Source organism: Lepisosteus platostomus, chromosome 6 (genome assembly GCF_059453375.1).
Source record: "Lepisosteus platostomus isolate fLepPlt1 chromosome 6, fLepPlt1.hap1, whole genome shotgun sequence".
Taxonomy (NCBI): domain Eukaryota; kingdom Metazoa; phylum Chordata; class Actinopteri; order Semionotiformes; family Lepisosteidae; genus Lepisosteus; species Lepisosteus platostomus.
In genome coordinates, this window is record NC_142616.1 from 67,097,037 (window position 1) to 67,120,183 (window position 23,147).

At 58.7% G+C, this 23,147-nt stretch overlaps 1 protein-coding gene and 1 long non-coding RNA gene across 3 annotated transcripts in view; both read left to right on the forward strand.

The window, feature by feature from the left end:
• Window positions 1-23,147, forward strand: part of LOC148662208 (uncharacterized) — a 146,727-nt gene that overhangs the window by 38,530 nt on the left and 85,050 nt on the right. The window lies entirely within an intron of this gene.
• LOC148662212 (inositol hexakisphosphate kinase 2-like) lies at window positions 398-22,941 on the forward strand. Of its 2 annotated transcripts, XM_088637141.1 has the most exons (6): window positions 398-567; window positions 14,746-15,271; window positions 17,846-18,077; window positions 18,791-18,960; window positions 19,611-19,786; window positions 21,104-22,941. In XM_088637141.1, exons 2-6 carry the CDS (start codon window positions 15,061-15,063, stop codon window positions 21,752-21,754), a joined length of 1,440 nt encoding a protein of 479 aa, XP_088493267.1. In that variant the 5' UTR covers window positions 398-567; window positions 14,746-15,060; the 3' UTR covers window positions 21,755-22,941. The 2 variants fall into 2 exon arrangements, with proteins under 2 accessions (XP_088493267.1, XP_088493268.1); XM_088637142.1 differs by lacking the exon at window positions 398-567 and having other exon boundaries at window positions 14,461-15,271; window positions 18,794-18,960.

Genomic DNA, 23,147 nt, shown 5'->3' on the forward strand with positions numbered 1-23,147 from the left:
GACTGGTCATAGACAAATGCTGAACAAGGAGGAAAATGTCACTCTTATTCCTAAACTTAAGTTTTGTTTTCACTAAATACGATTCCACAATCCATACCGGACTGGTACTGAGTCACATCTGACTCTGGCGTCACTTAAGTAAACGTCCGAGCGTTAAACGATAACACACTAGGAGCTGTGGAGTACTTGCATAACTTGGAGCGCTGCTGCATGGAGAATTGTGCTTTATCATACTGTATGACGTGTTTTCCAGGAAAAAAAAACATAACAAAAATCAAGCCGCAACCTTTCTCCAAAGGCAACCTGATCTGTCACCTGCTGCTATGGCAACACTGGCGTCACCATGCCCCGCGTCCCGTCGCCCAATCGGAGACGGGCTCCCACGGTCATGCCGACCAATGGCTGCCCGGGGGAGGGGAGGGGCGGCGGTGCCAGAACGAGGCTGGTGACAGTCACCCCTCCGCCATCTTAGGATCGTTGAGTGACGAGAGCGCTTTCTTGCCTGAGACCCGCTCCCGGCGATCGGTCAATAAAATAAAGAAGGAAAAAGACAAAAAAACCTGAGAGGTAAGGATCATTGAGCCCTTGCTTTTCTCATGTTTGCGTGAAATCCGGGCTTGGCCGCCGGAGAGGGGGGTAGTGTTTGCGTTGACAGTGATATCCGGTACCGGCGGGAGGGGGAGGTTGCGGGGGGGTTGAAGGAAACCGAGAGAGAAAAATGGCGAATAATGGAAAATAAGCGAGTCTTTAATAAGAGCCGTTATCAAGGGGAATAGCCGTCCGTCTGGGCCGGGGCTGTGTTTCGGCGCAGCAGCAGGCTGGGCAGGTGTTCTGGAAAGGTACCGGCGCTGCCCGGGCCGGTGGGGTTCGGGGGGGGGGGCGGGGGGTCTGGAGACGCGAGCTCTTCGGAACCGGTCCGCTGCCCGCGACCCGGACGGGCGGCGCGGACGAGCCCAGAAGCGCTGGGGTCGCCCTGTCCTTGTCGCCAGTCGACGGGGGGGACGTGCCGTCCGTGCGTGGTCTGTGTCCCCTCATCGGCCGGCTTGTTGTTCAAGTTTAGCATCATGCCCGGCACACACCGCGGACAGGATCTGTTCTACTGGAAGGCTTTGAACTGCTGATGGCGTTCAATTGATACTCCCCTCATCCCCAGTTTATGGTGCACAGACCCCCAAGAATGTAGTTTCGTGCAAGCTTTTCTTAACGGGTCAGCAGCCCCAGGCAATGTGATGTCCGGCCTCCAGAAATGCTTTTCCGAGATCATTCCCGCCGCAAGGACTTAAAATACCTCAGCGGTCTCCCGGGGACCCCGGCACCGGTCCGGGGTTCCACCACACCTGTCGGTTTCTGTTCCCGTCTTGGACGCAGGACGTAGGATTTGCTGTAACTGACCGCTGAGGCGGGGTGACCAGCAGTGGGTCGCTCTGTGGCCGTGGGGTAGGTTGGCTCGGCTCTTGTGTACCCCCGTACCCCGAGTGGGGACTGCAGGGGCGGGGCACTCCTGCTGGGACAGACGCCGCGCTGAGGCGGCAGCAGCAGCAGGTGAATCGGCCCAGGTGAGGGCACAGGTGCAGCACCTGTGGGCCTGGCCTGGTGCGTGTAATCGCCCTGTGTGGGCCTGTCCCGGGAGCAGGGAGCAGAGAGCAGGGGTTTGCCCAGGAGTCAGGATCCTGCCTGGACCATTGCTGCTGTCAGATGGCTCTCTGTGCAGTCTGTGTCCTGGGCTGGTTTTGTCTCTCACTAAACACACTGAGAGAGGGAGAGTGCAGGTCCAGTGTGTCTGCAGGGTGTCCGGTCCTGTCCTGGGGGGTCAGTGTGTCTGCAGGGTGTCCGGTCCTGTCTTGGGGGGGTCAGTGTGTCTGCAGGGTCTCTGGTCCTGTCCTGGGGGGTCAGTGTGTCTGCAGGGTCTCTGGTCCTGTCCTGGGGGGGGTCAGTGTGTCTGCAGGGTCTCTGGTCCTGTCCTGGGGGGTCAGTGTGTCTGCAGGGTGTCCGGTCCTGTCTTGGGGGGGTCAGTGTGTCTGCAGGGTCTTTGGTCCTGTCCTGGGGGGTCGGTGTGTCTGCAGGGTCTCTGGTCCTGTCTTGGGGGGGTCAGTGTGTCTGCAGGGTGTCCGGTCCTGTCCTGGGGGGGGCAGTGTGTCTGCAGGGTGTCCGGTCCTGTCTTGTTTCTGCAGCGGGTGTTGGGTTACCCAGCCGGTTGTTTTTCTGGGGTGGGCTTGTGTGGGGTTGTGGGGAGTGTTGCCCAAGTGCTGGTGAGCTGGGTAGATCAGGTGGCTGGTTGGCGGTGTCCTTGGGGTCAGGCTTGTCGTTCGAGGTTGGCCGAGCCAGCAGGTGCGCTGACTGGCGGGTCTGTGTGGTCGTGCCAGGGGGCTCCTGGTTAGGACGGCCCTTCATTCTCCCAGTGTTTGCAGGGCTGGGGTGGGGTGTTTAGTTGTGCCGTTGGGGTTGTATCCTCTTTGGTGTGGGGGCACCCACGTCCTCGCCCTCCACCACGTCCTCGCCCTGCCCTCCCCTGTCAGCGGAAGTGTTTCCAGTGGAGAGGAGCAGACCCCTCTCGCTCACTGCCCGTCGTGCTGCTTTTGTTTTCCTCCCGAGACTTTTTTTTTTGGCAAAACGCATCTTACCCCCCACCCCCTCACCCCCCAGTTGCACAACATCAGTTCGGTCGCCATCGCGAGTATGAGCAGCTCCCCTCTCCTTCAAGCAGGAGGAGCCTAGAGCGCTAAACCTGGCGACTGAGGTGCTGGCAGGCCCCGCGGGGTGGTGGAGCCGTGCTGCTCTCCCCAGGCTGTCCCCCACCCCTGCGCCCCAGAATCATCCCGCACCCCGAAACACGCCTGTCCTTGTAGCTCTGCGTTACTGCGGCTCGGGGCGTCGCGGTGTCCAAGCAGTGAGCCGCCGTGTGCCTGCCGTTAGAAGTCGGTCAGTGGAAATTGACAGAATACGCTATCGGAATCCCCCCCCCCCCCCCCATGTCTGTTCTGTGCCAGCTGTAGAAACCTCCCTCCCGCCCGTTCCTCTTTCACTCATCTTGAGTTAATCTCCGACCCCTCTGAAGTCCCCGCGGCAGGGAGGATTAGTCCAGCTCCCAGCTCCCAGCGCCTGGCCCCGCCGCCCCCGCCACCGCGTCCCGGGGTCGCAGGCTGCAGGAATGGGCGGGGCGAGGCGGAGCTGGGGGCTGAGCGCGAGAGAGCGCCCGAGTGTGCGGTGGTGACCGGGAAGTCCTCGACAGCCGCGCGCCGCGCCGAGATGGATACCCCCGTCTGTCGGCAGCTGGGCTGTGGCCTTATCCGGTCACACAGCTCTTCCTGTGTCCAGTTTGGGATCGGGGACAGGTGACGTAGAGGTGATGTCCTGGGGCACACGAACAAGGCGCCCCTCTCGCCCTTTCCCTGGGCATGATAGGAACACAAAGACGGATACAGGCGAGAGGAGCCGTCCAGCCCTCTGGCCCGTGTGATGGTTATTACCAGCATATAGTAACTGCAGGGTTAGGGGTTCAAAATCCCAGGTGCTGCTGCTCTCTCTGCACCGGTACACCCAAGATGCATCAAACAGAGCCTGTCTGGCTTGCTCCGGCTGACATCTTCAGCCAGATTTAATTTGGGAGGAAGGATCTGGCGGTATTGTCTTTCCCGTGGTGTCGATAAGGCAGGTTTTTGTTTCTTTCAGCCGTGTGGCTGATGCCGATAACCCGACTTCTCTCGAGAAGTGGCCACATGAGATCCCCCTACCGGAGGGGCCCGATGAGCTGAATGACCTCTCTTTCGCGACCAGTCCGCTGTTCGTCTGTCCGAACGCCCGCCCGCCCGCCCGCCACCCTCCTCTCCTCTGCTCTCCCCCTCCTGGCCGTGTGAATTATTCTGAGGCCCAGCGCCGCCTCACTCATTAAACCTGAGCCGTGTGGGTCAGGCCTTTTCTCCTAATTAAGGGAGACGAGCGAGGGATTACACTTTGCAATTTTGTGCGTTTGAGTTTCTGCAGCGCAGCACTCTGCCCAGGTATAATTTGCGCAGAAATGAGCTGTTTGTTGTTGTGGTAGCTGGCGAATTCCCGAAGGTTTTCTCTAAGAGCTGTTTGTGCCGCTGGGTACCCTTTTGTTGAGAAAGTGCTGTGTGTATATTTAAACCCTGCTCTCACTTTCATCAGCTAAATTCAGAAGCTGGCACCAGGTAATAATCACCAGCTCATCTCTTTTTTTTTTCTGTTTTTAGCCTTTTGAGGTCCAAGATATTCTTGCCGTCCTCGGAGTTAGTCACAGCTGCTGCGCTGCAAAGTGGTGTTTTTTCCTGTCCTTACCCCCCTCTCATTTTGTCATCACGGCTTTTAATTTTGAATATGAGTCAACGTTGTGGACAAACAGCACTGGGAACAAAGGAGTCTGAACACAAGTTTATATTCCGAGAAGCGGTGTCTGTTCTCCCAGGACGCAGCAGCAGCAGCAGACAGAGAGCGGGGTTGTGGAAGACAGAGGCAGCCGCTGTGGGCGCATGGATTTGGTGGCCTGCAGTCGACCCGCCAGGTGCCCCTCAGTCCCCTCACTGGGGCTCTGACAAGATAGTAACCACCAGACGGGCTCGATGGGGCCCAGTGGCCTCCTCTCGTTTGGAAGCCTCCTGGTTCTTGTGTGATGTACAGTTGGGGCTCTGCTCTGCGGCGGTTTTCTGGTCCGCGGCTCTGCGGTGCACGTGGGCCGGTCGGGGCAGCCCGTGGCGCTCTCTGCTGGGGGTGTGTGTGTGTGTGAGATAAGATCACTTAATTGGCCAGACACAATAAACACAAAACACAATCTTGTACTGGGGCTCTTGAATAAGTATTGAATTTGTCTTTTCGGAGAGCCCAGCTTGCTCTCCATGAGACACACAGACAGGGAGAGAGAAGCTGGGGGGTCAGAGCGCAGGGTCAGCCATTTATGCGGCACCCCTGGAGCAGCTGGGGTGAAGGGCCTCCCTCAGGGGCCCAACGGAGTAGGATTCCTCTCCTGGCCGTGGGATTCGAACCGGCAACCTTCCAGCCACCAGATCCTTGGCCACAGAGCTGCCCCGCCGCCCCAGGGGGGTAAGGTGGATTAAAGGGGGCTGAAGAGATGGCAGTCTGGGAGAAGCATTTCAGGGCGGGGGGGGCGTGCAAGGCGGCAAGTCTGTAAGTGAGCAGAGAGTTTAGAGAAACGTCAAGCTGATCGTTGAGCGAATTCTGGAATGCGAGAAGAGGGATCTCTGAAAGGCCCTGTTAAAGTTTTGTTTTTGCCTCCACTCCTCTCTCCTTCTCCTCTCCATCCCTCACACAACCCCCCCCCCGGTCTCTGAATTGAGGGGAACCCTACGCATCTCAGGCGTGTCGTTGGCTGGGACACGCAGCGCAGAAGTAGCCCCCCCCCCTCCCCGTTGCTGACTGCGTTGGGCTGTGATGGTGTCTGTGTGTTTGTACACATGATTAACTCCAGAACAACACAGGAGCTGCGGGTATCGGCGCGACAGGAGCGTGTCGGTGTTTGAGGCGTGCCCACCTGTCTGAGGATCGTTTTGGCTTCCCACGTCTTCGGAAAAACGGAAGAAAGGTTGTAGGCCAGAGGCTCGTTGGGATCCGAGGGTCTTGCATGGCTGTTTCTGGGAAGAGCCCGGCGTCCCGGCTGGTATCGTTCCCACACTGGAGTCTTCGTATCCCCACGAAAGACAGGAGGGTGGAGGCTGGTGAGGAAGAGGGGTTTGACCCTCACCGTTCACCAGAGCGCCTGGCAGGGCCTGAGGGCTCTGGTGCGAGAGGGTGGGGGGGGTCACACACGGGTCCGAACCTCGGGTGGAGCGGGTGGTGGACAGCGTCCCGCAGCTGGCCAGCGAGAGAGGGGGATAGCGGGGTTTCGCTGTCTGCTCCTCCGTTGCCTGCTCGCTCACCTCCGTGCCCTGGCTGCGCACGCGGGTCTGGCGTCAGGTGGGACAGTGACCTGTGGAAGGCCCTGTTAGAGCTGTATTTCCACCCGTACTGTGTCCCCCTCTCCATCCCTGTCCACCCCTCGCGCGCTGTCGGGGTCCCTCCCCCCCCTTCGGGCTCTTCCCGTCCCCCTTGTCCTCTCCTTCCCTGTTCTCCCCGGGATTTCCTCTCCCTCCCTCTCCCGGCCGTGTCTGCGGGCCCTGGCTGCCGGAATGTGTTGGGTAATGTCTGGCCGCAGTGAGACAGCAGGGTGGTGACTGTGGTCGGGGCAGGAGGCCTGCGGTCTGGCTCCCTGTGACAGTTTAGGAAAGAGGGAGAGAGTGGCGGATCGGCCCGCGCTCGGGCGAGGAGCTGTCTGCCGTCGTCCCGGGCCCCGCCTGACCCTCCCCGCCAGGGGGGGTCGATCCGGATCTCGCGTGCGGCTCCGCTGCCGAATAGGCGGGACCCGGATCGGCCACCCCGGCTGTCCTGTGTCCTCGCCCCCCCCCCCCCCGCTGTCGTGCGCGCAGACGAGGAGCCGAGCAGAGAAATCGGCGCTACAGCGCACACTCCGGCCGTCGGGGTGACGACGGCGATAACGCAAGTCGGTCATCTTCCTCCACCTGTGCTGGGAGTGCCAGTGTTTTTCCGACTTCCTTCTGTGTTCCCTCTGCCCCTTGTCGCAAACCCCAGGTGTTGTCACGGAGGTGGAGAGAGAGGGAGCGCGAGATGATGAGATGAAGAGAAATTAGAAATTAGTTTTTTTTTTTTTTTAAATCCTGCACCAGGCGGCAGGCATGCAGCTCCCTCAGCAGCGGAGCAGCATTTTAGGAAAATTCCACACTGTGAGAGAAGGGGGGGGGTACAGGGAGGTGAGACAGTTCGGTAGCGAGAGTTGATCGATCTTCAGGTTAAGTAAACTATGGTGGACAGATAAGTAGCCAGGGGGGAGCTGAGAAACCGACACGGGAAGGGGCAGAGAGCTGCAGGGAGACCAGGAGTGGGGCGCGGCGTTGTCTGGGAGGGTGAGCATGCAGTATTTCTCTGGGAATGTGTGGGATGTGGGCACATGCCGTGCGGTGGAGAGATGAGGGAGACACTGAAGGGCATATAAGGAGGGCCAGAGCCCCTTTGTAACCCATTTGGCGCTACTTCCCACACACTGGCATACTAACAGGCGGAGGAACACAGAGGGGCTTATTCTTGTGTTAAAGCTGTCACAGAGGGTACAGTGTGTACCTTTCTTGTGCAGACAGCGTCTCTCGCGCCTGCCTTCAGCCTGAGCCCCTGCTCGTTCAGATCCAGGTCCTGACTGGCATAGCAAGCACCAGCACCCCCCCCGTCTCCCCGAAATCTTCGCCCGTCCTTTCCCCTCTCCAGCTCCGACGGCTCTGGAATGTGATATCTTCACTGACCCGGGTACGACAGCCCGCCCTCGTCCCTCCCTGTGAATAATTCAGTTTCCATCTAAAAGTTTGAACAGCGGGCTCGTGTTTCAGCGTCGGCGTGCCCCCGTGCCCGTGTCTCCTGTCCGTCTTTTCTCGGATCACGCTGTTCCAGGGGGCCTGCGATGTTTCCCACTTCCCACCTCACTCTGTCTGCCCCTCTCCGAGAGTCCTGGGATTCTAACTTCAGTTCCTGTGCTGGTGGGGAAAAGTGAGCAGGTGCCGAATTTGGGGGAACCCTGGGTGCCTCTGACATGTCACTTGCTGGGACGCACGGCGCAGAAGTTGTTTTGCGTGTTTGTATACGTGTTTGACTCGCACGGTTCGTATCGGGGCGACGGGAGCACGTGTCGATGCCGGCGTCCGCGCGCGTGAGGGCCCGAGATTCCGGGGTATTAATAGGGCATGACTCCGCCGCCAGCCCGGGCTCCTGACCCGGGCAAAGAGCCCGCCGAGTGCCGGTCGAGAGCGGCTGCTCTAATTATAAACCCCCTCGCGCCCCTGACAGAGCCGCCGGGGCCGCCCCTCCGCGCCGGGTCAAGACAAAGCTCGGAGCGCCGGGGCCGCCGGCGGCAGGGCTCCCCAGCCGGCTGTCGGGAAGTTGGCACAGCTGTCCGACCCGTATCGAGCTGGAAGCTTGAGAGCAGAGGCGCGGAGCAGCCAGATGTGTGCCACTGCTGTTACGCCACACCTGCGTCTGCGCGCGTTTGTTGACAACCGTGTTCAGTACCGGTGTCATTCCGGAGATGCCTCCGCAGAACCACCTGACTGCCAAACACAACATCTGGCTGATGTTTGGTCGAGGCCCGGCTTTTTTTTTTTTTTTTTTTTAGCTCTGAAGCGAGACGTTAGCTCAGGTTTTTTTTTTCAAGTGGGGAAATAGTTTTACAAGCGTGTTTTCTTTTTTCTGTTGTTCTTTTTTTTTTTCTCTAATTAGGAAGGAGAGCAAAACAATGCAATTGGGGTCGCGGACGTTAGTGTCATGTCTTTGAAAGTAAATTGGCGCGCGCCCCGTCGCCCCGGGGGCTGTGCCGCTCCTCGCTGCCGAGGCTGCTGGCGCGGCCGAGCTCGGGGGGGGGGGGGGGTTGAGGTTCGATGACTCCAGCGCCGTGTCGGAGCTGCTGCAGAGCAGTCTGAGCCACGCTTAAGCTTCCCTGAGACTGTGAGCCTGATCACATCCGAGCTGCGGAGATCAGACTCCCCTTGCCACCTACGCTGGCTGACTGCACTGTACAAGCCTGCTGACTGCAGGGCTCGCCGGTCTGCCTCCTTTACGCATCCCGGAGTCCGGGCTTAGCTGCCTGACTCAGTGGCTGAATCTGCTCTGAGCCTGGTTGGGTAATACGGGACAGGCTTGAAGGTCAGATTAGGAATAACGACATGAAAAACATCCCCTGGGTAGAGCCGGCTTCTGCCTCGTAATCGCTCCTTACCGCCGGTCCCAAAGGCAGGTAGAGGGCATCTGCAGCCTGTGTGAGTAACCGGGGAGATGTGTGACGACGGGATCCCCCCCCCCTCCCCACGGAGGATGTCTGCTGGGAGGTCGGCTTTCTCCCGAGGATGGGAGACGGAGGGGTGACGCAGCTCGCCGTCTTTCTCTGACCTCAGCCCGGTCGGCTGTTAATCCCTGAGTATCCTCTCGACTTAGGGACTCGGCTGCAGGGCGGCTGCCCGTCTGTAAGGCAGGGTTCGTCTTTACCGAGCGGCGTGGGAGCAGGGCAGCCGGGCCTCTGCGCTCCTTCGCCGTCTCGCGGGCTGGGTTTTTCACCTCCCTTCAGTGCGCGGTGTTTCCCCATCCGGACCACCACCCCCCCGCGGCCCTGGAACACCACAAACCCCTTCTGTTGCGGGTTTGGAATATCGGGGCTGTCCCGACTGCTGCCCGCGCCCCTGAGACAGGGGCCTCTTCCCGCTCCGAGCCTCGCAGGCGGCGCCTCTCCTGGCGCAGTGTCCCGGGATGTCCCGCCTGGGGCTCTAGGGCTGGTGTCTCCTCCGTGGGCGTGCGGGTGCCGGGGCAGAGGGGGGACGAGCCCACGATGAGCTGGAAGCTCCTGGAGAGGACCAGGCGGTGGTTTCTGTGGCCTGACACTCCCGCCCCCCCCCCCCAGGAAAAGGACAGCTGAGCGGTCGTTCCTGGGGCCCTAACCCTAACCCCACTGTGGTGTAAGTGAGGGGGGGCTGTGTGCACGTGTGCCAGCCCTTCCCTGCCCCGCGGCCCCGCCATCGCCTCGCCCTCACTCCGGTCGCAGCGCCTCTCGCCTCGGGGGGGGGGAACATTTTTCTCTTAATTCCAAGGTTTCGAAACACAAGAGACGGGCTCGAATCCAGGCGCTCCTCTCCCCCGCCGGAGGCACCAGCCGGGCCGGAGCTTCGCTGCCCGGCAGCCGCGCTGACCTCACGGGTGGCAAAACCCGACCCGCCCGCCAGCGCGACCTCGGCGGGCAGGTGACATAATTGCGTTGAGACTCGCCGCAGGAAAGGGGAAAAAAAAACAGGCGCGGGCAGCAGACGTCTCAGCCTCACAGCCTCTCCCCCGGCTCCGGCTCCGCTCCTGGTTTTCCTGGTGCTGGGGAGCGAGCGAGCGAGTGAGCGAGCCGGCTCTTCCGACTTTGACAGATGCTGTTTACCAGCCCTTCTTGGAAGCCGGACTGAGGTTTCTTGTTCCTCTCTGTGTGGGGAAGTGGAGTGGGGGGGGGGCTGGCCCCTGGCCCAGCTGTGTGCTGCTGGAGTGCGTGTTGACGTGCTCAGATTCCAGCGTTGGGGGGGACCCTTCCTCACAGTGGCTGTGAGCCTCTGGTATCGATTGCTGCTACGCCTTCGGGGGGGCAGAGTCTTTTGTGCACCCAGGCGCTGTAGCCCTGGAGAGAAAGGGATCACGCTCCCCCCTCTGTATTATCCTGTATTGCCCTCATATCGGTTTAAGAATACCTGTGCCCAACACGGAACCAGAGTGGGGCTCCAGTCGCACCTGCCCATTGGTTTTCCTTCTGCCTCTGTGGCCCTGATCCCTCTGTCTAAGTGACTCTCCTTATCCCCGTCCCGCTGTCCTGTCCTGAGGTTGGATGCGGTGGCATGGGTCCCGGTCCTGGAGAAGGGTCTGTGGACGTGTCGGGACCTGGCGTGACCCGGGCTTGCCAGGTGTGTGTGTGTGTGTGTGTGTGTTAGTGTGGTGCCGTGAGTGGGGGCCGCCGGGAGCTGGGAACAGTGCCGATCAGTGACCGTTATGCAGGGTGCGTTGCCGGGTTACGCATCCACCCCCCCCCCCAACTTGTACCGGAAAGGAAAGCCTGGCCTGTCGGTCCGTGCGTCCGCCCGCAGAACGGGAACAGCGAGGAACGGTCCCACCTGCCTCGCCCTGGAGACACTGCATTGCCGTGGAAACTGCAGGTCTCCCCCGCGGCCGGTCCTCTCCGAGAGCAGTGGGCCGACCCGATAACAGGTTCTGGACGCAAAGGTAGCCCCAGCGGGGAGACCCGCGTCCTTGGTCGTGTGATGTTTTTGTAGGGGACTAGATGGGTGGTCTTTTTCTCAGCTCCTGTCTTGATCTTCTCGCTCGGCACAGAGCTGTGTGTTGTAAGTCTGTGTCTGTCAGCTGTGTGTTTTAGCACATTTTGGCTCGTCCTTTAATTTTTCAGCAGAGGCACATTCTCTCTCCCTCAGGCAGGGCCGAGCAGAGAGCCGCGGCAAACTGGGTCAAAGCGGGATTCGGCATCGAGCGCGCGCTCACAGCTGCCCGCTCTCAAATACACGCATTAACACACTCGTCCATATTCACACACGCGTGCGCACACGCACACACACGCACGCACACGCACACGCACACGCAAGCCAGCTCGCTGCACTGCCCTCTCCACACGTACCATTTTCCCTTTCCAAGCACTTCACCTCACCTCCGAAATTGCAGAGTCCGAAGGGTGTGATTTCGAGCACAATGGCGTGTAAATGTTATGTTTGAAAAGACAATTCTGCAGCGTAATCAGCGACAGAGATAACTCCTCTCCACCTTCCCGCGCGTGTGTGTGTGCAGCCAGCTCGTGTGTGTGTGTGCGCTGGTTCTTTGTCGGTCTTGGCGCACATTCTGTTGTGTGCAGCAGTATTCCTGCTGCCCCTAGCCAGCGTGTTGTTGGTGTGTTGCTGTAGTTTTGGACCTGCTGCAGGTGTGCGCCTGCCTTTCCTGTGTGGCCGGAGTTTAGCGAACATCTTCAGCCACGTGAATAACGCCCCGCAGTTGCGTGGAGGTCCCAGGTACTGTGCTCTGTGCGTGCGGAGAGCTCGGGGTCGTTGGGTCTCTGCGGCTGTTCCCAGCCCTGGTCCCGGAGGAACTCTGTCCACTAGCTTCCACACCAGCTGATCTGTACGTCCGCAGTGGCTAACCGATGACTTCGCTGATCTGCTGGACCGCTCGGGTCTTTATTTACCTCGCTGCTTCGGTCGGACCCGAGTTTCCAGCGACTTCAGCCCCCCCCCCGAGGGAGGGCAGTTCTGAGGCCCGGGAATGGGTCCGGTGTCGGTACCGATTCCAAGCCACGAGACCCGTGAGCAAATTGACAGTCACGCCCCACACGGGAACAGGAAATCAAGGAGCCTGCGCTGCAGAGCTCAGCTGGAGCAGAATCCAAGGAGAGGGCTCCTCCAGAGCCAGGCCAGGGCACTGCTCCTGCATCCGTGCCCGGCTCTCGCAGAGGGAAGCCCTTCCAGCAGAAGGCTCCACAGGCTCCAGGCCCCCACCCTCTTGTCCCCGTTGACTCCGGGCCCCTGCGCGAGATGTCGGGGCGCGTGCCTGAGGGGGCCCCGCGGGGTCCAGAGGAGTTGGGTGCTTGGAGATTATGAGTCATTGGCTTTCTAGGTGTGTGAGTGTTTGAGTCATCAGTATTATGAGCTGTAGCTCAGGAATTCCTGTACATCCGAAACAGCTTCTGACATTCTCGGCGCAAAGCATACTAGGCGCACTGCACGGAACTGCACTGTATTGTACTGAATTGCACTTCATGTGCTATACTGCACTGTATTGTACTGCACTCTGTTGTACTGAATTGCACTGTGCTGTGCTGTGTTCTATTACACTGCACTGCGCCACACCGCCCTGCAAGGGTGCATACACAGTGAAGGATCTGAATGCCCTTTCACACAGTTGTCCTGCGTATTGTCAGCGTCAATATTTGTTGTACTTTTTAAGGAATCTTTGGTCTTATCTAAATCGCTCTGGGCACACGGGCCCGTGTTTGGACAGTTGGCGGCACCTGTCATCGCGGTGTCGGATACCGGGGGGTGCGGGGTGACGGCCCTTCACTGCGCTGTCACAGGGGGGTACCCCATGGTGCCCAGAGCCCAGGCGAGGGTGATGGCGGTGCATGCCATCCCTCATCGCGTGTCGTGGGCCTCTGGGTCTCTCCTGTCAGGAGGTGGGGTTGTATGAATGGGTGGGGAGGGGGGGGGGGGCCGTATTTTTAGCCCTGACCTGTTTGGGCTCATTAGGGCTCCTAATCTTGAGTGATTTATCAGGATCAGGCCTGAGTCTTTTTACATAGCTTCTGCCCCAGGAAGAGAGAGAGATCGAGAGAGGCCCTGATCCGTGCTTGTACTGTACTGTTTGTTTCCTGTCAGCTTATTGTCTTATTTCTGTCAGCACGTTTATATTTAGCGCCTCGGTCCCACGGCTCGCCACGCACACAAAGACTGGAAACACAGACAGGTTTTAGTGCTCATGAGCCCCTGGCGTTGCTTCCAGCGCGCCGTTGAGCACGGGGGGTTCACTCCGACCATCCAGGGTGTGGAGCACGAGCGACGCGTTTTCCTGGGCGTCTGTCTGTCGTGTGGAAGGAACTGGGCATCTCCTGCCTGGGCCTGCTGTCCTGCCGTCAAGCTGAGGGGGGACGTGACACCCCTAGCCTCCTCGTGGCGCGCGTGTGTAAGCGTGTGTAAGCGTGTGTAAGCGTGTGTAAGCGTGTGTAAGCGTGTGTAAGCGTGTGTAAGCGTGTGTAAGCGTGTGTTCGCGCGTGGAGCAGCCCTGGCAGGCAGGAGCAGTGCCTCTCGTCCTCGCGGGATGGGAAGGAGACGAAAGGGGGTGGGGTTGGGTGGGGTGCTCGCCCCTCTGCTCCGCGTCGTCAGCTGTGCGCGGGACCGGCGTGGTCCTGCGCAGGGGGGTTAGGCTGAACGAGGGGCGCTCTTATTCGTTACTGGCTGATGGCGGAGGGTTAGTCTTCTCTTGGCGTGTGGCTGGGGCGCAGCGCCTGGTTTACCGCTGGCGCAGGGCTCGTGGCGCTGGGACACCCTGGTGAGCAGTCAGCCAGGGAGGTTGTATAAGAAACCGGTGAATCTGAGACTGGTTTCTGAACAGTGGTGAGAGGAGTGAGAGAGGCTCGCTCAGCCTGGTCTGGTTCAGTCTCTGGTCCGTACAGTACGCCACGCCGGCGCTGTGCTGTGTTCCCCGTCAGTACCGCCGCGTCCCCTGTCCAGCAGGGGGCGTGTGTGTGTGTTGCGGTGCTTGTAGGGGGAGAAGGCTCAGTGGTGTGTGCCAGTCAGCGTAGCCTGGGCTCCTGGCCCTCCTCCTGGGGTTTGTCGGTAGACGTTTCGGCAGAGCCTGGTGCCGTTTCCCTCCCTGAACGAGTCAGTGCCGCTGCCCTGTCTTTTTATTCCTGGTCTCACCCCCAACTTTAAACACCTCCGCAAACAGCATTTCTCTGCCAGTCTGTGCCCCTGGCACGGTGCGCTGGACTCGCACGAGGCTGTCGGACAGCGCCCCCTAGCTCCCGTGCGTCTTTCTCCTCGCTGTGCACTGTCCCCCGGCCCCTCTCTCCCCTTCCGCACCCCGTGTCCATCGGGGGCCCCCTGCCCCTCTGTCCGTGTGGTGTGCTGTGCTGGGGCTGTAGCTCTGTGACCCAGAGCGCAGATAAGAGAGGCTGCCGGGTTGAAGAGGGAGAAAACAGCTGATGGCAGCAATGTTCTCTCTCTCTCTCTGGTGTTTTTGTGCTTCTTTCTTCTCGGCCTCTTCCCCTCCCCCACCCTCCTCTCCCTCTCTCTCCCTCTCTCTTTGTTTGCCTGCTCTCTCCTCTCTCGCTGGGTTTCCACCCAACAACAGCTGCCGCGCTGCGATTGGAAGGCGGCGCGGGGGGCCGGGGCGGAGCCGGCTGCCTTGTTGTGATATTTTCCTAAGCCTCAGCGAGCCTGGAGCCTCAGTCCAGCCTCGGCGAGCGATAGAGAGAGAGAGAGACGTGCACTGCCGCAGCGCTCCAGTAAACGGCTTTCTTGAGCCCCCGAGACAAAGGAGAGACGAGCTGCCCCTGTCCACGGCGCTTCGTCCGTCTCTGGTGGCGAGGAATGAACCCAGCGCCAAGCTGATCTGATTTTTTTTTCCTCTGCTTCTCTTTTTTTTTTCTACCCCCACTCTGTCCTGCAGAACCGGCAGCAGGAAGAAGCGAAGAGACAGACTGACGGAGAGAGAGAGAGAGAGATTTTTTTTATTCGTGTGTGTGTGCGCGCGTGCGTGTGGATCTCTCGCACACGCAAGGCTCGCAGGAACCTCCCGAGACATCATCGCGCAGAGAAGCAGGCCGATTTCCTCTTTCGTTTCTTCACCACCCCCATCACCCCCCCCCCCACTCTCGCCGGCAAGCCACCTGCCCGACCCGACCCGACCCGACCCGGAGACCCCCTTCTCCATCCGCTGACCCCGAGCCCGGCGGAGGGGGTGAGTGTCTGATGCCCCTCGAGGATGAGTCCCGCGCTGGAAGCCATGCAGGCCGAGCAGCAGGGCTTCTCCGCCAAGGGGGTGCTGCTTGAGCCCTTCGTGCACCAGGTGGGCGGCCACTCCTGCGTCCTGCGCTTCAGCGAGCAGACGATCTGCAAGCCTCTCATCCCCCGCGAGCACCAGTTCTACAAGAGCCTGCCGGCCGAGCTGAGGAGGTTCACGCCGCAGTACAAGGGTGAGTCTCCGGGCCCGGCCCGCCCAGCGCGTCGCGGTCCTGTTGTTGTTGTGTAGGGTCTAAGGTGCCTGTTCCTGGGGGATGTGTCGCGCTGGAATGCATTGCTTCTCTATTGCTGGTCCCCCTGCTCTCTCCCTCTCTGTCTTTCTCTGTCCCTCAGCGCGAGGGCGTCAGGTGTAGAGGCCGGGCGGTCGCGTGAGTGCATTGGTGGCGATCGGCGTGTTCGTTACGTTGTCCTCCGCCACTGAGGCGTGTGTGTGTGTGTGTGTCTGTGTCTGTGCGTGTATCCCGGTGTCGAAGCATCTCCCTTTAGGCAGAGGAGAGCAGGAGTCTGAGGTAAGGCGAGGTGAAGGCGGGTCCTCTCCCGAGACAGGTGGCTTCGAGCCCCGACGGGCGAGCCCGCTTGAGGGCAGACCCCTGCTCTGTACGCCTCGGCGCTAGCCAGCTCTGGCCACAGGGGGGCACTGTAGTGCCAGGTGTGCACACCTGTAACCGAGTCCTGGGTAAGGAGACAGGTAAGTGACCTTGTGGCCAGCTCGGCATAAACCTTTTATTTTAGCACGATGCTGTGCAAATGTTATTAAGGTGCAGATCTTGATGCGAATGTATGTTCACAGGTACCATGGTAAGGGCTACTGCAGTTGGCTTAGAAAAACAATTGCCAACATTCTGATTTACTCAGGCGCAGTAAAATTTAGACAACGAGGCAGCTGGGGTTTGATAACATGGTGATCCTTGATAATGTTGTTATCTGATCTCGCAAGCGTGCTGTGGTTTCTGTAAACTGACACTCCTAAAACAGAAGCAATATCTCTGTCAATAAACCTTCAGTGAATTAAAATACCCACGTTGCCTCATTTTTTTTTTTGTTTTCATTGTCGTCGGGTCTTGTGAGTTGCGAGTTTTAGGCCCAGGGATCTCAACACACACACACACACACACACACACACACACTGTGGGGTCCTGAAGTCTGGGGCTCACAGGCTTCAAAATGTCTGTGGAAATTGTTGGGGGCTGTTGTCTTATGATGCTGTTGTGTCCATTTTCTGGGGAGGTGTGTGTGTGTTGGTACGCGAGAGAGGTTTATTTCGGTTTTAGGCTGTAACACGGGCTGGGTGCTGTTCTTCTGCACCAGACAGGTGGGCTGTGAACTCACTTCAGCGTTGTGCTTCATCTCTCCTTCAGTAAAACCTCAAGGGAACAGAATCTTTCTCTGTTTCTCTGTCTGCCTCTTGTCTCTCTCTGCACTGCTCTCCTTCCTCTTTACTCTCTCTCTCTCTTTGCCCGACTTCCTTACCTGTCTTTCCACCTAACAAGTCTCACCTGCTTCCTGCCGGACCCCTCCCTTCACCCCAGCCCTGGTCTGTATCTGCCGGGGGGCCAGTCTCCCCTCCCACCCCCACCCCCCCTCGCACCTGGGACCACCTTCACGCCAACCGCTCTGTCCAGCTCTGAGCGCGCGTCGCTGTCAGTAGTGCTGAGAGTGGAGGGGGTTGGGGTGAGAAGGATTTTTCATGTCTGGAAGGATCTGTGAATTGTTGGGGCGCCTTTCTCTGCCAGTTTCAAAGACTTTTCTAATAAAGAGATGCTTGACTCCCCCACCCGTGTCCACCTGTCCACTACGAGCACTTGTGGGCAGAAGACAACAGAGCAGGGAGCAGTACTGTCTCATTCCTGGCCTGCTGTGGCGATACCTGTGTGTGTGTCTGGGCCAGTCTTCAGCGCCGGCCAGTTACTGCATTTAAAATAAACGCCCGCGCGGAGCACCTGTTGTTCTTTTTTTTTTGTTTTGATTTTCCCGAATCTCCTTTCTCTTCCGTGTTTTGCTTGTGTCCTGACCAGGGCTGTAACTGGACTGTGTGTTGTACAGTCCCTGGCTTCCTCATGACCTGTCACGAGCTCGCTGGCTTGGTGTGCTCATTTGCTGTATGTCTTAATATTGTGACTTTTGTACGGATGGGGACGATTGGAAAACAAAGCAGACAATGTTAATCATGCGTCTCTCTCTCTATATATTTTGAATATATATATATATCTCTCGCACCATCTGCATTGTGATGCTGTAATGAACTCCAGTTCATTGCCAATAAAGCCCTGCCTTAACTGCATCCACTCCCGCCTCCTGTGTTTATTGGGGAACCTGCTCGAGCTTTGCCTGACGGGGGGAGGAGGGGGTTCCGTTGTTGCTGCTGCACTCTCATGCGCACCCACTTTTGTGCCCCATCTCTCCCCACCCCTCTCATTCCTTGGATCTCGAGCTCTGCCAGTCTCCCTGTCTGTGTGTCCTGCGACTGTCCAGATCTTTTGATCCTCCGTCGGGTTCAAAGAAGCCAGATCCAGGGAGCACTGTTAAGTTTAAAAGCCTGGAGAGATCTGTCCCTTTTAAGAGAGAGAGAAAAAAAAAAAGAGAAGTGGGTAAGAGCGAGGAATGGGTTCCCAGCACAACTCCTCTGTTGTTTTGAGGTTTTTGCTGGGCAGTTGTGTAGGCTGTGTCCTGTAAATATAGAAATGCGATGACGCTTGTGCTAACGGAAGTCCCGTTTCCTCTCGGTGTCCTTCTCCGGTCTCCTCCAGGTGTGGTGTCGGTGAGTTTCGAGGGGGATGAGGAAGGGAACCTGTGCCTCATCGCCTACCCCCTGCACAGCGACGCCGGAGAGCTGGAGAAGAACGTGGACCCCTCGGCCGACTGCGAGCCCAAGAACAAGATGGTCAAGTGGGGGAACAAGAAGCAGGGGCTCCTGCTGGACAACGAGAACTACAGCAAGGAGAGAGCCCGGCAGCTGCGCAAGGAGGAGAAGCTGAAGAGGTGAGAGACCAGCCTGAGACCACACACACACACACAGAGACACACTGAGAGACTTGGAGGGACACTGTACAAGTCTCAGAACACTAACGCCAACACAGAGGGGAAAAAGAGCTGTTCTGAGTCAGTAAACTAATTAAAGACGAATAAAGACAGTACTGTGAGTGTGCAGCTTAATTAGTTGTTTCCAGCACAGCTTTTAGTGACGGAGCTGCAGTCTCGGGTGACCCAGCAGTAAGAGCGCTGCTCCAGTTCTGCTTTTCACCAGGGAGAGTGTCGGTACAGACTGTTCTGCTACTGAAGCCCCTCCTCCAGGGAAGCTCGCTGAAGCGAACACGCTCGCTCACTCGCTCGCTCAGACGCCCAGAGTCACACGAGCCCCTGCGGCACAGGGTCAGATGCTGTTGGCAGACGACCGTTTGTTGCAGTCAGACTCTTGATATCGAAAGGGCAGTAGGAGACTGTTCCATTTCCGCTGTGTGCTCATCTGTGGAGTCGCTGGGGCCTGTTCCATGTGCGGCACGCTTCCAGACGGCACAGGCAGGGAGGTGGATCAGACTCCCAGTGCGGAGTGGAACGATCCCTTACAGCCTTTACAGCCAGCTGCTGCCGTCTGCTTCCAGTCGCTCTTTGCCGTTCTGTCCGAGGAGGTCTGCACAGGGGAGCTTCTCAGCTTCATCATTTTTCCTCTCTCTCTCTCTGTGTGTGTGTGTCAGCAGCCACCGCGAGGAGGAGTGCGAGTGGGCGAACCAGTCAGAGGTGCTGCGCTACAGCCTGGAGAAGGGCAACGTGAAGGCGCAGTTCAAGCACAACCCCTGGAGCATGAAGTGCCACCAGCAGCAGCTGCAGAGGATGAAGGAGAACGCCAAGCACCGCAACCAGTACAGTATCCTTTCCGGACGAGGTGGCTCCGGGGCTCTGTTCACGACCGCAGTGTGGCGATGTCGGGCGTCGTGGTGGCGTTCGCATCGAGACACGTGGGGCTCTCTGACACTCCCCCTCTGAAAGGTTTCTTAAGCCTCACTCCTCCAAACAGCTAAGTTCTCCTGTTTAGCCTTTAGCCTCAGTGAGGTGTCCTGCCGGAAACAGGAGGCTGTAGGACGAGAGAGAGAGAGTTTGGAACGGGACACCGCTGGGTAATGAGGGTCTTTAGCTATATATTCCTTTGCTTAGAGAGGTTTGAGAAACGACTGCATCGTTGCGCAATCGAGAGGTCTTGAAGGAGCGTGTGCTGGCTGACGCCGGGCTGGGTTTAGCGCTTGTGTGAGGTCAGAGGTCGGAGGTCGGGGAAGCTGTTGTTAAGGCGGAGAAGCATGACCGGCAGAAATGGCAACAAGCTGTCGTGTTTTACTAGACGTCCGTGGTGCGACTGCGGTAAGGGCGGGGAAGGCGAGTTTATCTCGGAAACGCCACGGCCGCGTCACCTTCCGAGGGCAGCGGGGGGGGGGGGTCTGGGGGCGCCCCGCGGGGCAGCCGTCTGGGGAGCGCACCCTCGTCTGCGGCGCGCCGTGTGGCCCTTGACTCCGCTGCTCCCAGAGTTCATCCTGCTGGAGAACCTGACCTGGCGCTACGCCATGCCTTGCGTGCTGGACCTGAAGATGGGCACCCGGCAGCACGGCGACGACGCCACCGAGGAGAAGAAGGCCAACCAGATCCGCAAGTGCCAGCAGAGCACCTCGGCCATCATCGGGGTCCGCGTCTGCGGCATGCAGGTGAGCAGGCAGGGGGGCCTGGGGCAGGAGAGAGAGACGATAGGAGAGAGAGAGTGGACACTGTGAACTGTTTCTCAGTGGAGAGAGAGAGAGAGAGAGAGAGTGGACACTGCGAGCTGTTTCTCAGTGGAGAGAGAGAGTGGACACTGACCTGTTTCTCAGTGGAGAGAGAGAGTGGACACTGTGACCTGTTTCTCGGTGGAGAGAGAGAGGACACTGTGAGCTGTTTCTCGGTGGAGAGAGAGTGGACACTGTGAGCTGTTTCTCGGTGGAGAGAGAGAGTGGACACTGTGAGCTGTTTCTCGGTGGAGAGAGAGTGGACACTGTGAGCTGTTTCTCAGTGGAGAGAGAGTGGACACTGTGAGCTGTTTCTCAGTGGAGAGAGAGAGTGGACACTGTGAGCTGTTTCTCAGTGGAGAGAGAGAGAGTGGACACTGTGAGCTGTTTCTCAGTGGAGAGAGAGTGGACACTGTGAGCTTTTTCTCAGTGGAGAGAGAGAGTAGACACTGTGAGCTGTTTCTCAGTGGAGAGAGAGAGTGGACACTGTGAGCTGTTTCTCAGTGGAGAGAGAGAGTGGACACTGTGAGCTGTTTCTCAGTGGAGAGAGAGAGAGAGGACACTGTGAGCTGTTTCTCAGTGGAGAGAGAGTGGACACTGTGAGCTGTTTCTCAGTGGAGAGAGAGAGAGTGGACATTGACCTGTTTCTCGGTGGAGAGAGAGAGTGGACACTGTGACCTGTTTCTCGGTGGAGAGAGAGAGAGTGGACACTGTGAGCTGTTTCTCGGTGGAGAGAGAGAGTGGACACTGTGAGCTGTTTCTCGGTGGAGAGAGAGAGTGGACACTGTGAGCTGTTTCTCGGTGGAGAGAGAGAGAGAGGACACTGTGAGCTGTTTCTCAGTGGAGAGAGAGAGGACACTGTGAGCTGTTTCTCAGTGGAGAGAGAGTGGACACTGTGAGCTGTTTCTCAGTAGAGAGAGAGAGAGTGGACACTGTGAGCTGTTTCTCGGTGGAGAGAGAGAGAGTGGACACTGTGAGCTGTTTCTCGGTGGAGAGAGAGAGAGTGGACACTGTGAGCTGTTTCTCGGTGGAGAGAGAGAGAGTGGACACTGTGAGCTGTTTCTCAGTGGAGAGGGAGAGAGAGAGTGGACACTGTGAGCTGCTTCTCAGTGGAGAGAGAGAGAGTGGACACTGTGAGCTGTTTCTCAGTAGAGAGAGAGAGAGTGGACACTGTGAGCTGTTTCTCGGTGGAGAGAGGAGCTCAGTGTCTCTGTCGAGACCTGCCTGCTACATTCCCCCCCGTGTCTCCGCCTGTCTCAGGTGTACCAGTCGGACTCGGGCCAGCTGATGTTCATGAACAAGTACCACGGGCGCAAGCTGACCGTGCAGGGCTTCAAGGAGGCGCTGTTCCAGTTCTTCCACGATGGGCGCCGCCTGCGGCGGGAGCTGCTGCTGCCCGTGCTGCGCCGCCTGCGCGAGCTGGAGGCCGTGCTGGAGGCCCGCGAGTCCTACCGCTTCTACTCCAGCTCGCTGCTCATCATCTACGACGGCAAGCGCCCGCGGGCGGGCCGGCCCCGGCACCGCGGCGGCGAGGAGGGCGAGGAGGACGAGCTCTCCGAGGAGGAGGAGGACGACGAGGAGGAGGGGAGTGGGCACGAGGGGGGCTGCGCCGGCGCCTTCGGCTTCCCCTCGCGGCGGGCGGCGGGCGGCGCGGCGGGCGGCGGCGGGCCGGGCTCGGGCGGCTGCGGGAATGGCGGCAGGAGCGGGGAGGGCGGCGGCGGCGGCGGCGGCGGGAGGGGCGACAAGGGCTGCCCCCTGGTGGACGTGCGGATGATCGACTTCGCTCACACCACGTGCCGCCACTACGGCGAGGACAGCGTGGTGCACGAGGGGCAGGACACGGGCTACATCTTCGGCCTGCAGAACCTCATCGCCATCATCAAGGAGCTGGAGGACGACAGCGGCGACTAGAGCCCGGGAGAATCCCAGCTCTTCCCTTCGCGCCCGAGACCGGACACTTCCGCGGAGCACAGAGAGGGTGCCGGGACGGATACGAGGCCGAGGACGTCTGTGATGCATGCACGGCCGGGAGCCTGTCCCACTGTAGCCCAGCGGCCTGTTACTGACCGCTGGGGGAGGGGGGGTGTAATCTGACATCATAAACGGACGCCTGCGTGTTTTCTGCCAAGAGCGGCTGTAGTTTTTGTCTGTCAGGGAACGGGGGGGGTGGTGTGTGACCTGACCTGTCCTCTTCTGTATCTGTGCGTTCATTTGTTGGTTTCTTCGACTCTCGAAACTGTCGTTTTTCATCCCCCTTCTTTTCCAGTGCTGTGTTACAGGGGAGGAAACAAAAAAAGCTCTGGAGTGTTTTCTTTTTCGAAACGGGGGGAAAAGAGAAAAGAGCAGCAGCAGCAGCACATGAACCGAGCATGAACTGAACTGCCTGCGGCAGACCCGGGCCCTCCCAGCCTCGTTCCCTTGACCCTCGGACACGTGGCGTGCGCGGGGAGGCCGGGCCGCCGGGCGCGTGGCCGGTCAGTCAGTGAGTTGACCTCAGGTCTTTGACGGAGACGGTTTGAGCTTTGTGCCCCCTGGGCTTGACCACGCTCGCTCATGGGGGCAGGCAGTGTGCCCACGGGGTGGGGTTTGCTTCTGGGGCCGAGGAGGGGAGCCGCAAGGGGGCCGGACACAGCGTGGCCTGTCCTCTGTGCATGGACTCGGCAAAGACTTGCCCTTCTCTCTCTCCCCTTCGCCCTCTCTTCCGCCTGTGGGGGGGGAGCACTGTGGCCGAGACGACAGAATGTGAACGGGGGGCAGGTGGCGCGTCACCCTCTGCCCCTGCCCCTCCCCCCTCCTTGTCCTGCCCCGAAATTCAGCCTCCGTGGCGACTGAAGTAAAAAAAATTCTACAAGAAAGTGAACTAAAAGCAGAGACTCTATAGATCTTTATTTATTTGAAATATTTCTTTAAAAAAAAAGGCTACAAAAAAGACTTAAAAAAAATGGAGGACAAATGAAGACACACAAAAGCAGAAGACTACATTCCATATTATTAATATTATAATTGTTAATATTTGACAATTGCAGATGCTTCTCTATATCTTATATTCCTGTGTGTATGCAGTATGTCCAAGAAAATAAAGATAAACATTTTTTTTTCTTCGTGGTAGATCCATTGTGGTATTTACATCTTGTTTTGCATCTCGGGTTCGGATGGGTTTCTGGGGTACAGTGGCTCTGTCTCCCCTCCGGTGGTCCCAGCGTGGGCTGGCTTGCTCTCAGACAAGGGATGCGGAGCTCTGTGCCTTCGACCTGCCTTGTCTGTAAATTCGAGTGCTCTGCAGATGTGTAATGTAATCTAATGT

What these genes read in the sequence shown, in the direction of transcription:
- LOC148662212 (XM_088637141.1), top strand. Translation starts at nt 15,061, where the DNA reads ATGAGTCCCGCGCTGGAAGCCATGCAGGCCGAGCAGCAGGGCTTCTCC. An exon ending in GTTCACGCCGCAGTACAAGG is followed by an intron (nt 15,272 to 17,845) that starts GTGAGTCTCCGG and finishes GGTCTCCTCCAG; the next exon opens with GTGTGGTGTCGGTGAGTTTC. An exon ending in CAAGCACCGCAACCAGTACA is followed by an intron (nt 18,961 to 19,610) that starts GTATCCTTTCCG and finishes CGCTGCTCCCAG; the next exon opens with AGTTCATCCTGCTGGAGAAC.